Genomic DNA, 15147 nt, shown 5'->3' with positions numbered 1-15147 from the left:
GAAAGATTTCGGAACGATTTTATTGGCCACAGTGGCGAGAGTACGTTCAAACCTATTGTCGGCAGTGTAAAACCTGTGGACTGAACAAAAGACCGACCAAAAATTTAACCGCACCTTTAGTACCATCACAGGAAACAAGAGCGTTGCAGCGGATCGAGATTGACGTCCTTGGCCCCCTCCCAATGACATCACTAGGGTTCCAATACATACTCGTCGCCTGTGATGTGTTCACCAAGTATGTACGAGCCTGGCCAATGCGTCGACAGACAGCGAAGGAGACAGCAAGCCTGTTGTACCATCGATGGTTCACCGTACATGGAGTGCCAGAAACTATACACTCGGATCGAGGTACAAATTTTGAGAGTAAATTGTTTCAGGAGTTCGTTCAACTCATGGGGAGTAATAAAACTCGCAGCACGGCTTATCATCCGGCATGCAATGGTGGAGTTGAGCGTAATAATAAAACAATAACTGCCATGATCCGAAACTACGTTCAAAAGGACGAGAAGGGCTGGGACAATGCATTGTCAGCCGTGGTAGCCGCTTACAATTCAAGTAAGCATGAGAGCACTGGCGTCGCACCTCATTTTCTGTTGACAGGTCGAACACTTCGTCTCCCAGCAGACTTGATGAATCCGACACTAAACCACACAGCCGGAGAAAATTTAGAAGAGTTACAGGCACAACTATTATTGGCAGAAGAAGTAGTTCGCGAGAAATTAGAACAGCAACGGGAACGAATGAAGAATCAATACGACAAAAAGAAACACGGAGTCGAAATGAATCTCGGTGACGTAGTTTTGTTAACTAACCCAGCGGTGCCGGTTGGAAAATGCAAAAAATTTCATCTTCCATACAAAGGCCCCTTTCAGATTATCAAACGTCATGGCCCAGTCAACTACGTTATACAAGATAGCGACGGCAAACAACAAACGGTACACTACAACAGGCTTAAGCCCACAACGGTTCCTTGGCAAAGTTGGGCAAACAGAAATGGAAACAGTTGCGACGAGACGCAACCATCACCGCGACCACAACCGTCATTACCCTACTGGGGCCATGTATTAAGTCACACGGCGGAACCCTCGACGACCGATGTGCGCGATGACGAGCGCGACGATGAGCGCGATGATGAGCGCGACGATGAGCGCGACGACGAGCGCGATGACGAGCACGATGACGAGCACGATGACGAGCACGATGACGAGCACGATGACGAGCACGATGACGAGCACGATGACGAGCACGATGACGAGCACGATGACGAGCACGATGATGAGCACGATGAGCACAATGACAATGTAGACGCCAGGGGAGCTAGCCTTGGTACCGATGGGATCTGTTCCGAAGGCACGGCTGGTGCGCGGCCGGTGCGCGTAAAACACAGATCAACACGCTACCCGGGTAATGTTTTTTATTTATAATTTTTTGTTGTTGTTGTTGTATTGTTAAAAATCCTCCAGGAGTAGGATCATTATGAGTGGGGGAGTGTAACGTATTGTTTCGTTTAGCGTTGAACGGTTTTGGTTTTTGTGTGTGGTTTGCTGTGGCGTTCTTGTGTGTTGTTTCCCAATTTACTTCCATTTTGTGTTTGGCTTTTGTGTTGAATTGATACGTCTCGCGCTTGTTAACCTCTAAGCATGATTGGTCGTCGTGGCGCGAGTGCGCCTTTTTCTTCTGTTTGACTTGCATCAGCCCAAAGATTGATAAGATCGGCAGTTCTCGTTGTGTATATGGTGTAGAAACGTTGTATTGTGTATTGGATTAACGTGGTTGTAACCTTGTGGTATTCGGTTACGTTGGTCAAAACTTTATAGTGTTTGAGCGTTATCCTTACCGTTCTAATCGTTTTATTATAGTAGTTTTTATATGTTATTAAACTGTTAAGAAATCCTACATCAGTCTGGTCAGTCGCGGTAGGCCGTTAGAGCAGCGTCCCGGACCACACTTTACGTAACATTTGTGACGTCACAAGACGTGTTCGGATTATTACATTTTCGGGAATTTTGACAAAACATGGTAAAACGAAAAAAAGCGCCAGTGTTGCCATTCGAGGAATACTACGCAATCTTAACAGTAAGAAATATCACTGCGATCCATAAATTCGGAAACACTAACACGATTTTTGACTGAGACATTATAATTTCAAATTAAAATAAATAGTTTGTGGTTAATACTCTAAGCAATATATGATCACTTTATAAATATTACTTTGCAATAAACTTACAATAAGTAAATCTTATAATAATACAAAACCATTGGCAATTGACGGTATGTAAAGATATATTATAGCACTGTAGGGTAAAATGGGACACCTTTATCACATAATATCCAAATATCCTGATCGTGTTTTAAACAATTAACAACGGTCTATGGGAATCGTGTGGACACGGTTTTTTAATTCTTTGAATGTTCTTTGTTCACTACCAAATTGGACAAAAAATAGAATAAAAAGGGGTCCCATTTTCCCCGCCCTACTATATGATCAGAGCACTTTATACAGTGATTATTTTTTTCCTTGATAGAATCTTTTATCTCACAACCCGCTTCTGTTCTTCTTATTGTTCTGATAAAATATACAAATAAAGGTTATACAGGGTTTTAGTATAGTTAGATAAAACATATACCATGTAATATGGCGGCTCGTCAGATGTTTCGCCCATCGTTGTACGTTGTTGCTGTGGATAAACATAAAGTGAAAGTGATGCAACGATATTTAAGTAATCAAGGTCTTCACGTGATGCAATCATTTACGCTTTTACACATAGCACAAGTTGGGACACTTTTGGTGTAATACTCAAATATCCTGATCGTGCTTTGAACAATTAACAACGGTCTATATAGGAGTCGTGGGAATGAGGTTTTTAATTCTTTGAATGTTCTTTATTTACTACCAAATGGGACGAGAAAATAGATTGATAAGGTGTCCCATTTTACCCACCCTACTATAAGCGTTAGTATGAACTAAAGGTTACTCATGGTTAAGAATTTGCACATTCGTATTTTAGTATTCATGTTTTGTATATGTCCCTGTCATAGTAACTGAAAACGGATGGCGTAAATGCCTTTCGCTTTATCGTGTTTACACATGCTGTTACAATTATAAAGGTAAACATCAAATGTATATTAAACCTGGTATTGCTGGATAGGATTTGGAGGCTCTGCGTATATTGGAACCTGTATCGTCCGAAAACCTGTTGTGAATATCAAATATAATTCTATATCTCTCTTACGACATTTTATAAATTACAAACCGCGCAGGAATTTTACACTGCTTTGTGGAATGGAAAGTTGAAGTAAGGGCGTTACTTACCAATAGGAATTTGTTGGTTTACTTGATATTCATTCTGCATTGCCCCAGGGTATTGCATGCCAAGTTGACTTGACCTGATGTCATTGAAACAACCTATAAGATACAGAATTAACTGCGAGAAAAAATAAACAGTATATGCATGCCTGTACAACTTAATAACGCAGAATGATTTTACAAATCCGTATTGGATTTCATATGTTCACGCTACTTTTGTAAACAGCAACGTTCAATAAACAGACAAGATCTAGTTATTTATACAGTAGGGTTGATGACGACGGGGCCCTTTACCACATAATATTCAAATATCCCGATCGCGGTCTATCGGAGTCATGAGCATACGGTTTATAAACCATTAAATGTTCTTTGTTTACTATAAAATGGGACAAGAAAAAACAATGAAAAGGTGTCCCATCTTCCCCACCCTACCATACGTCTTACTTGTTGCTGATAATTATGTTTGTTGCTGTTACAACAGCTGATTTTACAGCAGTAAGCAGAATGTACGATACCCAGGATAAATGCGGTAAACCCAAACGTTGCTATGATGCTATGAATTGAAGTCAGAACTGGCTCCTGTAAGTAACCAAATATAGTTAGGTGGGGCATTCCGCATATCTCGCACCCGCTGTGCTTATTCTATTGAATCAATATTTATCTTTTTATTGATTCACTTATTTACAGTTTGAAATATTTATCTCGCTATAAAAAAAATACACACACCCTAAATATTTATACAGAAACAACACAAATTCCACATGGAAAACATACTTTTTATGCAATTGTTGGTTATTCACGCTAAGTTCATAAACATTAGGCGTAGGCTATGCCTACGCATGGGTACGATAGAGTTTAACCACGTCAGTTAAAACATATACCTGATGATAATGATAATATCCGCCACTATATTCATGGGAAATTGAGACGATGGCGGCAATGATTTCGAACGACACGACACAAGATGACATCACTGCCGAGATAACGCTCATAGTCAAATTTCCAACCATCTGAAACAAAATAAAAACAAATTCAAAATAAATTTAAAATGTTTCAGAGGATACAGGTTCCAATATAGAGTAGGGTGGAAGAAGATGGGACACCTTTTCATTCCATTTTCTCGTTCCACTTGGTAGTAAACAAAAAGCATTCTAAGAATTCTGAAACCGTATTCTCACGACTCCCATAGACCGTTATTAATTGTTTAAAAGACGGTCAGGATATTTGGATATTATGTGCTAAAAGTGTCCCATCTTCCCCCACTCTACTATATACATTCCCTGATAAGGTCTCGCCGTATACCAGACGAAACGTTGGAAATCCACTACGTTTTTATACCAGATGAGCCACTAATACATTATTTATCACGTCGTCCCATTTGGCAGTAAAAAATAAACATACAAAGAATTATAAAACCGTATCTGCACAACTCGCATCGACCTTTGTTAATTGTTCAGGATATATACATAGTGTTACATGTGTCCCGTCTACCTTCATCCTACTATAAACGTATTTTAAACAAACGGTTAAAAGTAATCAACGACAAACTAAATGCATGAACCAACATACTGAGTAACGTGGCAAATAGAAATAAAGCGAGAAACGTAGGAATATAGATTACAAGTTGGCGCGGTGCTGAACGTAATTAAAACCGCTGGAATGCATTGCACTAGAGGAGGTGGAATTCACTCTATTAAGCATGTGAGGATAAACAGCACCCGTGTACCTCTATTATACATATCAACTTACCATGCCTTTGGTTGGTGTCTTAGCATATTGAACTCCAAGAGCTCCAGATACAATAATCTGTTAAATGAAATACCTTTTAAATTTGCTTTAAAAAACGTGGTATCTTAGTTCTCCTTTATAGACACCAGATACTTCTAGTTAATGGGCTGTAGCTTGTTAAACTTATGTAATATGATGTAGCACTTTACTAGCATATTTGTATAACACTTACAATGTGCAATATATTTAATATCTCTTTAAATGAATAAAACAAATAATTGTACGAATATCTCTTTGTTATACTTTTTCAAAGAGCTATATCGCATTATACTAGAGTTTTAAAAGCTGTATAAATAATATTTATAACTATACAGTAAACATTAAAATTATACACAAAGTACTATATAGCTGTTTAAACTTACAAACATTCCGCCCCAAATCCCAGCCGTAACAAACAGCCATTGAGATAAACTATAATTCCTTGTAAACGGAAGAACCAACCCAACAATTCCAAGCAAAACACAAAGACATCCCATCACCAGTTCGCTTATCTGTATATGAAAAAAACATCAGACTTATTTCATAGGGGGTGTAGCTAAAATAACTCGAGTAGCGGCTTTAAAATTGGTTGATATCTTTAAAGTAGATAATTAAGGCATTTTACTAAATGTATTAAACATATGTGATGTAACTTACGGCCGGTAAACGTATATACGGCCGATAATTTGGACAACCCATTAGTGACCACTGGGTTGGAGCAATTGTCGTTAAGTATCTTGCCCAAGGATACATACGCCCACAAGGGTAGTAGCGTCGAGCACTGAACCCATCACCTCTGGGTTACAGGCAGGGGCGCTAACCACTATGCCACGGCGCCGGCATACACATATATATTTTATATCCAATTTACGGATTGTTAAGCCGGCAAAGTGAAACATAGTCAACGTATATTTGTTGTATTAATGCAGTGCATGTAATATTAAAGCGTACAGCAGTAGGAAACGCAAGAACCAACACTCTAATGTAGATTTACATGGAAAGAATTCAAACTTTGGTTAAAAATTTCCGTCGCAAATTTAAACTATTTCCTATAAAACACATATTATTATTAAGACAACTTATTTTTTACCCCGATTCCACGAAATGCCTTGAGATACATATTTCTTGATGCAGAGGGCGGTTGTTGCGTCACATAAGGTACGAACGATTCCGTGGCAACGGCAGGTGTAGAAGTAACGTTGGTCTGCATGTTTTACTATATATTTTTCCAGATACGTTTACGCTTCAAGAACGGTTCCTTATAAAATTGACCTTAAAAAAGGTTCCTTATAAAAAATAATTCGTTTCAAAACAAACAATTTCGTTGGCGTAAGGGTGGGAAAGATGGGACACTTTTTCACTTTATTTTCCTCGCCCATTTGGTATTAAACAAAGAGTGTCCCATCTTCCCGCACCCTACTATATACATAATTTGAAGCCTCTGTTCCATTCTTGCATTTTCTAAATTACCCGATTTTATGCCTAAATTAAAGGGACAGAAAGTCTGTACGAACGTTGGCCTGTCCGTTAGCCACTAAATACCATATACATAAAGACAAAGGTATTTTGCCAGTCCGCTTGTTAATATATATTTCTCCTTAATGAATAACCAACTCAAACATTCGGCTTGCACAGCAGTGATGATGTAATTGTAAAGTAAACATTAGTTATCTCGCATCTGTTGTATGTAACCTATAGGAAAGCAAACAAATGTATTTTAAAACGCCAGTGATCACATGAAATTACGTCACGAATCACGCGGAATAAAATGACAAAATACTGAAAGTCACAATAAGAAGTTTGGTACGTACCACTGGCAGCTAATTCCCCTTTTTCGTCGTTTCAAAAAATTAACTGATTCTTCGCTACTGTATTTGAAGAGATAAATCAATTTATGCAATATTATATTTTACTATGATTAAATACAGAACGACATATACTGTTTAAACAGTATAGTAGAATGGGGTAATATGGAACATGCTTCCATTTTAGATTCTCGTCCCATTTGGTAATAAACAAAGAATACTAACAGAATTAAATAACCGTATCCGTGTGACTTAAAACGGTAGTTGTTTACTGTTTAAAACACGATTAGAAAATATGGAATTTGTAAGCTTACATCAGTATCCGATCTTATAACCCCCAGTACTACTGTATATGCATTACATTGTGCAAGGGAACAGATTTAGACACCATATATAAACAAGCTCAACACCTGCAGTGGCCGTTAAAACATACAGAGCACATCTCAATGATAAAACACGGTATGTGTTTACAAGTAGGGGTATTAAGACTTAAACTGACGGCACGTCATATAGTTACAATTCTTCATTATTTTAACGTAGAAATGTTTATGTGGGTGTTTTATAACTACCCCGTATTGCGCTACAACGATGACAGATGGCGGAAACTGAATTTTAGATTCGCTTTTTATGTGGAAAGAAATTTCATTTCGGTGTAGATAACGGGTTTCGAATTTGCAGACTGCGTATTCTTAAGCATATAATTAGTTTGGCCTGGGGTAAATCTAGATATAGTTACAGAACAGTAAAGATCTGCATTAAGATTAATCGTATCGAGACCACATTTGCTCCACCATCCAGCTTTTACAGCATCGGAACCTCGATATGTGTTTTTGTCGTATGTTGAAAAGGGTGCATTGACAGCACAGTCACATAGGTTGTGGGTACTGAAAAAGAAAAAAAGGCAAACAATTTGGTATAGCTTATATATGGTATATAGGGTTGGCAAAATGGAACAACTTTCCGTTCTATTTTCTCGTCTCATTTGGTAGTAATCAAAAAAACATCCAAGGAATTATAAAACCGTATCCTCACGACTCCCATACACTGTTGTTAACTGTTTAAAAAACAATCAGGACATTTGGATATTATGTGCTAAAGGTGTCCCATCTCCCCACACTCATTACGTATTATACACTTCTTACCTGTTAAACTAGATGATACAACTTCAGTTGTTGTTAACGCCAGCAGATACCCAAATAACAGGGGAATCATGGCCTCAATTTCCATCTCCCACGTCAAGTAGTGCGTAACTATATCGTAGTGCGTAAAGTTTGCTATTAGGCACTGTATATGTGCTAATGTAGACTGCAGTCGGTACACATATGTAGTTTATTGTATACTGAATGAAATACTGCTAAAGTTTAAGAACCATTGTATAACTGAAAGTAGTTGATATTTTTAGTAAAAAACGACACGTTTGTATTTTAACTACGATATAAACTTTACATAAAAATGGATCCATAAACATACATCGGATAAAAACAACTGTTACTACATGCTGACCACTCCTTAACTCGCAAGCAGTTTATCTGCACAAGATGTTATCTACATTTAAGCATCATAGCAATTGGAAACAGCGTGATGCAAAATGACGTAATAAGTGTAATGCCTATAGCTTGGCTTGACCGTATATTTCAACTAACTGAATGTATTCAGATACGCTTACAGACATAATGCACCTTTTCCAAGAACTCAGGGTCAAACAAGGAGTAAACGTAGCAGCTCTACCTTAATGATACGCTAACATGACGAATACAACTTTAGCAAGAACTCACGGTCAAACAGAGTCTAAACATGGCAGCTTATATAGCTCTGTAGTTAAACAATAGTGATCTAAAACGATTAACAGTGGTTCAAAATACCCTTTCTGCTTTAGACTATATTAATGGACCATTTAGTTATAAACCTTACAATATAAATTACTGTAAGAGCCAAAGCAATTTAAAATAACATGTCTATCTTTACAACAACAAACTCGCGGAGCTTTTACGTACAAAACATAGAACTATACAGAACTCTTACTGTACGTTACAGAAATATCAAAACCTATACACGCACACTGTACAATATAGAACCTTATCCACAATCAAGCCTAAAAACAACGGAAACGTACTGCAGGAAAAAGGCGGAATCGACGCGTGCAAGGACTAATTATTACGAAAGAATGTGAAACAAAACTCCTGAGTTACGTCGCAGTTCAACAGCATGCTTCTACTTGCGTTCTTACCTGATGATAATTGTATGCGCGGTAAACATAATTTAAAAAGCAAGGCGTATCTAACTTAATGGTAAAAAAAACTTTACGCCCACGGTCGATGACGGTATATGGTTGCACTCCTACGCTATATTTTATTAGAATGCACATGCAGGTTATTCCCTTTATAAAAAACAGTCGAAAACCGGCAAAATGAGCATATTTAGTAAATTACCGACCGATGTGAATTTCAGAAAAAAAAAAACGACTTTCACATATTTCTACATGAACAGGTAATATAGCAGGGTGGGGGAGATGGGACACATTTACATTCTATATCCTCGTCCTATTTAGTAGTAATCAAAGAACAATTAAAGAATAATAAAACTGTGTTTAAAACAAAATTAGGCTATTTAGATATTTTGTGCTAAAGGTGTCCTGTCTCCCCCACCCTACTATGTGCGCTCATACATCACATTTTCGCAGTATACGACCACCACATTCCACCAACTAGTCATTTATTTGCTGTGAAATAAGACAAAACAAGGTATATGTAAAATATATTAACACGTTGTTGCCCTACACTTTATGGCTTTTCTATCTAAATTTCAAAAATGTTTTAAAAATCAAGTTGCTAAACAAACAGTGACGTAATTAGTTTGAGTGTGTTTTGAAACAAAGGGTGAAAAAGTCAAGTTTTTAATATTTTAGACTTAGAGGCAGAACAAATAATATATTAGAAATTATCTGAAAAACTTACAATGAACTATAGTACCTGCAGTAAAGGAACACAATTTATTCTTTAAGAAAAGAGTCAGCTAAAGATAGCAGGGTAGTGCATGAAAGCCACAATAAAAATATGAAGAAACAGAAATGGAACTCCCAGGTTATGACAGGATCTTCAGAAAATCTGCTGCTCTTCACAATCGTCTGTCCAATGCCCAAATACTGAAGAGAAAATGGAAATTGGAAACCATAGAGTATAGAGGTATATCTACAAATGCGCCATTGGTGTTTAATATTAATAGTTGATACCATCCAACTTGCATCAGGTTTACACAATTCTAACAAAGTATAATAAAGACAAAACTTTGACTGTCTCTTTCTTATTTTGAATTCATGTTTCTATTAGTAAATAAAAAATTATAATTATTTTGGGTTTAAAACAACAACTTATAGCAGTTGTTTAACGCTAATTAATTTATTCCTGCTTATTTTTAATTTACATAAAACTTTCATTTATATTAGAACGAAAATATCTTAACTTTTTACAGGATAAATGATGCTTTATAAACCTGTAATATGTCTACTTAAACCTTTTCCAGTTAAAAAAATGACTTCAATAAAACTAAAACATGTCCAAAAATGAATTAATCCGAGAACATAAAAAACATATAGAAATTTAAACTATGTTATTTTACTCTGATTAATTTTACTACTTTAAAACTCAATGAAAAGTTAATGAAGTTACAGCTAATACACCACACACATTATGTAGCTGTGTTAGTTAAAACACACTTTATACTTTTACTGTTGACTCGATAGAAAACATTGGTGTACCACGTGACCAAATGCTGCAAATAATCCAACATTTTGTGTGTTCTTAACTTCTTACTTTTACAAATGTTCATTACACAAATTCCGAATAAACATACACCTTAACTTCTAAAAGGAGGACCTCACCTATGTAAAAAAGAACCCTAACCCCCTAAAGCAACCCATAATTAACATAATAAGACCCCATATGCATGTCCATAAACTAAACATACACCCTAACCCCTAAAGACAGGGCCAACTCTGGCTTTAATCGTTCGCATGGCAGTGGGACCCCACCCACAAAGAATAGAACCCCTAACCCCCTAAATAATCCCAAACCATATAATAACCCCTAAAAATGGCAGTTACCTTCGCAGTCCTCACAGTAAGCTCTTCCCTCCCCCCTTTCATAATTTTGAGACGCCCCTGCAGGATCTGGCTCCATCATGCTCTGCGTCGGGCAATCCTCCGTATCGTGAGCGTCAAATACATCGCAAATATCGCAAAATAATCGAGGGGCAAGTTTTCGTGATTCGCTAAAATAACAAATTTTATTTTTAGCAAAATTAGGGTCAGTTACATGGTTCTAATCTTAGACATATAAATGTTGGTTCAGTTTTAAAGATTAATATTTAAATGACTTTTAATTTGCTGATTTCCCATAAACTGAAGTACTACAAATACTTTAAACACGGTTAAATACAAAGCTCTTAGCACCATATAAAATAAAGAACTAAAACACATTTATACCAAGTTATTTATCAGTAGCAGAAATCGGCTAAATTTGTTAGACAATTTTTAATCTCCCATTTGTGATATTTTAGTTCCCATATCAAGTTTCCTCATATTTAGTCAACTTTAACAGAGTTTTTTTTCCTTTTTAAACTTACCTTATCCTAACTTGGCCGAAAATAGTCATTATAACACGGGTGTTCTGTTTTATACACCTCATGCTGGTTTACCATGTATGTTACTTTGTGAGTGATTTTTTTCAGATTTTAAAGCTATTTTTTAGTAACAGACAATCAAACATCACTAAATGAGAAAATATTCAATCTTCCCACCTATTATATTCTGCTTCCTCCCCCCCAGCTCCATCATCCACCATCATTCCTTCTAACTCTTCAATCTTATCAGTGAGCATCTTTATCTTCTGTTGTTGATCAATGATCACTTTGTTGAGAAAGTCAACTTGCCCAGCATCACCACCTGCTTTAAAAAGGATGCAGATTCTAAGATACATTTTAAATTCTTTCAAATTTTTAATATTTCTTTTATTTTAAATCTTTTTTTAATATTTTTTTTTAAAACCGTTTCTTTACATATTTTTTTAAATTTAATTTTTATATATTTCTTTGGCAAGACACTGAATAACAAATAAAGTTATTTTTTGTATGTGTCATCTTACATAAAGAACTTAATTAACTGTTGGGGTAATAGGCCAATCCTGGCCTAAATCCTAGGACCGATGCTGTGAAACCTCACCAATATAGTATAGAAACAAGAACAGTCACACACAAACATATACATACCCCCACTATCAACTTGGTGGTTATTCGAAAGTTGGTTGCTATGGTTACTCTGTTGTAATGTCGTAACTTGAACATTCAATTCAACTTTCTGCTGCTCCAACTTTGTAACTTGGTCTTGCAACGTCTTTACAAGAACTTGTTCAGATTTTAAGCGAGTAATCTAAACGTGAAGAAGTATTTAGTATGGTATGATACACAAGCAGTACGGTATGATACACAAGCAGTATGGTATGATACACAAAGTTATCGTGAACTTGGTCTTTGGTAGGATTAGAGAAATACAACATTTTTTAATGTTTGGATAATAGGCCAACTCTGTTCGGATAATAGGCCAACTCTAAATCCCAGGTCCCACGGTACGATAGACGATAGGACATGATATAAAAAAGATATACAGTGTAATGTATTGTGGGTGGGGTTAGTAGGAACTTTGTTGTGGATGGAGTTACACTGGTCACATGAAAATGACTTGCATAAAGATTCCTAGGTGTTAGGGTTATGGGTAAAATCGAGTCAATCTCAGGTCCCATGGCATGTCATACTGCAGGACTTCAGACATAGAGAATAGAACATGCATATTTAATGTTGGGGTAATGGGCCAAGTTTGGCCTAAATCCCAGGCCTTGACATGGACCTTACCCATATAGAATAGAACTTGTAATAAGAAAATACATAATCTTAAAATAGTTACGAATTCAACAGTAACCATGAAACACTGATACTATACATAGAACACATGCAATAATCATGCTATACATATAAGACTGAACCGACATAGATATAATTATGCGTATACTCAATGTATGCTTGGTTCAAAAACTGTGTACGTGCTTCTAAACTGGTAAGATGTAAAGGTGAAGTATGAGAGTTCAACTGATGTATGCATTAAATTAAGTAAGTTATAAAACTAAGAAATAAATTAAAAAAATTGATATTTACGTCTAAAAATATTTATCCATCGGAATTTTAAGTTTAAATCTGTAAGCTAGCGTCTTTTTCTGTTTTCATGTTTAAAAATAAAGCAATAAAATATTTAACATCATACCTCTTTAATGTAACTTTCTGCTTCTTTCGTTCTTTCCTCGATAAGTTTAGTGGTGATGTCAAGCGACCGCTGAAGCGAATCACGCTCAGACGCAAATTCTCGTTTCAAGACTTTTTCTCTGGATATCAAAGATTTTAAGTCAAACTTTAATGTAGTAATAGTAATGCACATATAGTGAAGAATTGGGATTACAGGAAGACTTTGTTAAAATGAATAAAATGGCTCATTTATGTATGGAGCTTTTACTGTGGATGTATGGAGTTTTTACTGTGGAGTTTTAAAAATTTAAGTCACCACGCACTTGGTCTATGGTAGGATTTAAGAAATACAACAATTTTTAGTGTTTGGGTAAAAATTAACTATGTTCTGAATCTCAGGTCCCATGGTGCGCCTCACCAAAAGATATAGAGAAGAAATACAGCATATAAAAATTTACAAAAAAATGTTGTTTTTTGATATATAGTTTAGCACAGCATATGTTCATGCATATTAATAAAGCATGCAAAACTATTGTTTCAATATTTTTACCTTTCTTCTTCTGCTGTAACACTCAGACTTAAACTGAAAGAAACATTGAAAATCTAATTTCAAACAATTAATGAAACTAGGTAACTACTGGTGTAAGAAAACTTATGTAAATTCAGAATAAATTCAGGTTATAGGTTGACAACAAATGCTATTGTTTTAGATAAAATCTTTTTACATTGTTAAAACCAAAATTTATTAATAACAGCTACAAATTCAGATTTATGGATTTTAATGCTATTTTCAAGTTTGCTAAAAATTCTCTACATTAACTAAATAATTGTTGTAAATGAAGTTTTCAAGATTTACAAATTTTGGCAAAATTACGGCACCGGCTACTACAGTTGCTTGAATTAGGTCTCTATCACTACCAACACACTACATGTTTGTATGAGAATCTATAACCATATCATACCTTGCTTCTAACTTCTTGACCTTTGCTTGCAATGTTTCCTCTTCAGTTTTAAACTATGAAAAAAAATAAAAAATTACATGGTGTTGATATATGGTAAAAAGTTGGTACAGTGGGATGGGGGAAGATGAGACAGTTTTAGCACATATTATCCAAATATCCTGACAGTGTTTTAAACAACAACAGTCTATGGAAGTCTTAAGGATGCGGTTGTAGAATTCTATGTTCTTTATTTACCACCAAATGGGACGAGAAAATAAATTAAAAAGGTGTCCCATCTTCCACACTCTACTATACATAGGAAACAACACATAAAAAAATGTAAGAAAAATTTGTGCAAGATAAGAAAACATGCGAAATTACGTTTTTATTTTCGTTTGAAACAACACATAAAAAAATGTAAGAAAAATTTGTGCAAGATAAGAAAATATGCGAAATTACGTTTTTATTTTCGTTTTCGACGTTCATGATTCTTTCACTTAAAGTATTATTCTCAGTTTGACATTGAAGCAAGGTTTTCTGTATTTCTGATGCATCCTAGATTGAAAGAAATAATTTAACAAATTTTTTATTATGCACGTGGTGTGGTGGTATGGGTCTTAAATTATAACAAAACAAAAAATATATTAAAATATTTATAAAAATACCAAAACATACAAAAACTAAATGTAAAATTAGTATTCACCATTTTTTAACAATTTAACTTTTTAATATATATATATATATATATATTGAAATATGCATTTAAAAAAAAAATCTATTTGGATAAAATTTGTATTACAACATTCGGGCTAAAAGTTAACAAAACATAAAACCATTCAAGTGGATATTAAATCTAGTTAGAGCTACTTGATTAGAGCAAAGAATCAAAGAAAAGTGCAACTGAAAAGAGCTCGCAAATTTAGTTGGTAAAACTAAATGATGAATTAATGAAGATATAATTTGTCGATCATGAAACGCTATGTGATTCTTCTAAGGTTCAATACTTCTACAGAATAATAGTTTATGTTAGTATGCCTATGTA

The 15147-nt window shown here is 35.4% G+C and overlaps 2 protein-coding genes across 7 annotated transcripts in view; both read right to left on the bottom strand.

Moving 5' to 3' along the window:
- Positions 1-2627: 2627 nt before the first annotated feature.
- On the bottom strand, positions 2628-9284 carry LOC149737063 (membrane-spanning 4-domains subfamily A member 4D-like). Its single transcript, XM_089875990.1, has 10 exons — positions 8022-9284; positions 6886-7763; positions 6165-6346; positions 5458-5586; positions 5057-5113; positions 4189-4317; positions 3752-3886; positions 3314-3406; positions 3133-3194; positions 2628-2678 (listed from the first exon to the last, which is right to left on the bottom strand). The coding sequence occupies exons 3-8, from the start codon at positions 6282-6284 to the stop codon at positions 3332-3334; spliced, it is 645 nt and encodes a 214-aa protein (XP_089732116.1). The 5' UTR covers positions 6285-6346; positions 6886-7763; positions 8022-9284; the 3' UTR covers positions 2628-2678; positions 3133-3194; positions 3314-3331.
- Positions 9285-9574: 290 nt separating this feature from the next.
- LOC149737062 (uncharacterized) overlaps positions 9575-15147 on the bottom strand; it is a 20435-nt gene continuing 14862 nt past the window's right edge. For 3 of the 6 annotated variants that reach the window (XM_089875930.1, XM_089875935.1, XM_089875933.1), the window contains 8 exons: positions 14565-14660; positions 14127-14179; positions 13715-13747; positions 13187-13304; positions 12142-12301; positions 11674-11821; positions 10979-11145; positions 9575-10021 (listed from right to left, as the gene is read on the bottom strand). In XM_089875930.1, the coding sequence (XP_089732056.1) occupies positions 9975-10021; positions 10979-11145; positions 11674-11821; positions 12142-12301; positions 13187-13304; positions 13715-13747; positions 14127-14179; positions 14565-14660 (822 nt within the window). In that variant the 3' untranslated portion in view covers positions 9575-9974. Of the gene's footprint in view, positions 10022-10978; positions 11146-11673; positions 11822-12141; positions 12302-12343; positions 12980-13186; positions 13305-13714; positions 13748-14126; positions 14180-14564; positions 14661-15147 lie in introns of those variants that run through there. The other 3 variants (XM_089875931.1, XM_089875932.1, XM_089875934.1) reach the window with 3 other exon arrangements.

This window comes from Ciona robusta, chromosome 4 (genome assembly GCF_009617815.1).
Source record: "Ciona robusta chromosome 4, ASM961781v2".
In the NCBI taxonomy this organism is placed as follows: domain Eukaryota; kingdom Metazoa; phylum Chordata; class Ascidiacea; order Phlebobranchia; family Cionidae; genus Ciona; species Ciona robusta.
This window is presented reverse-complemented; position numbering and strand designations above follow the sequence as displayed.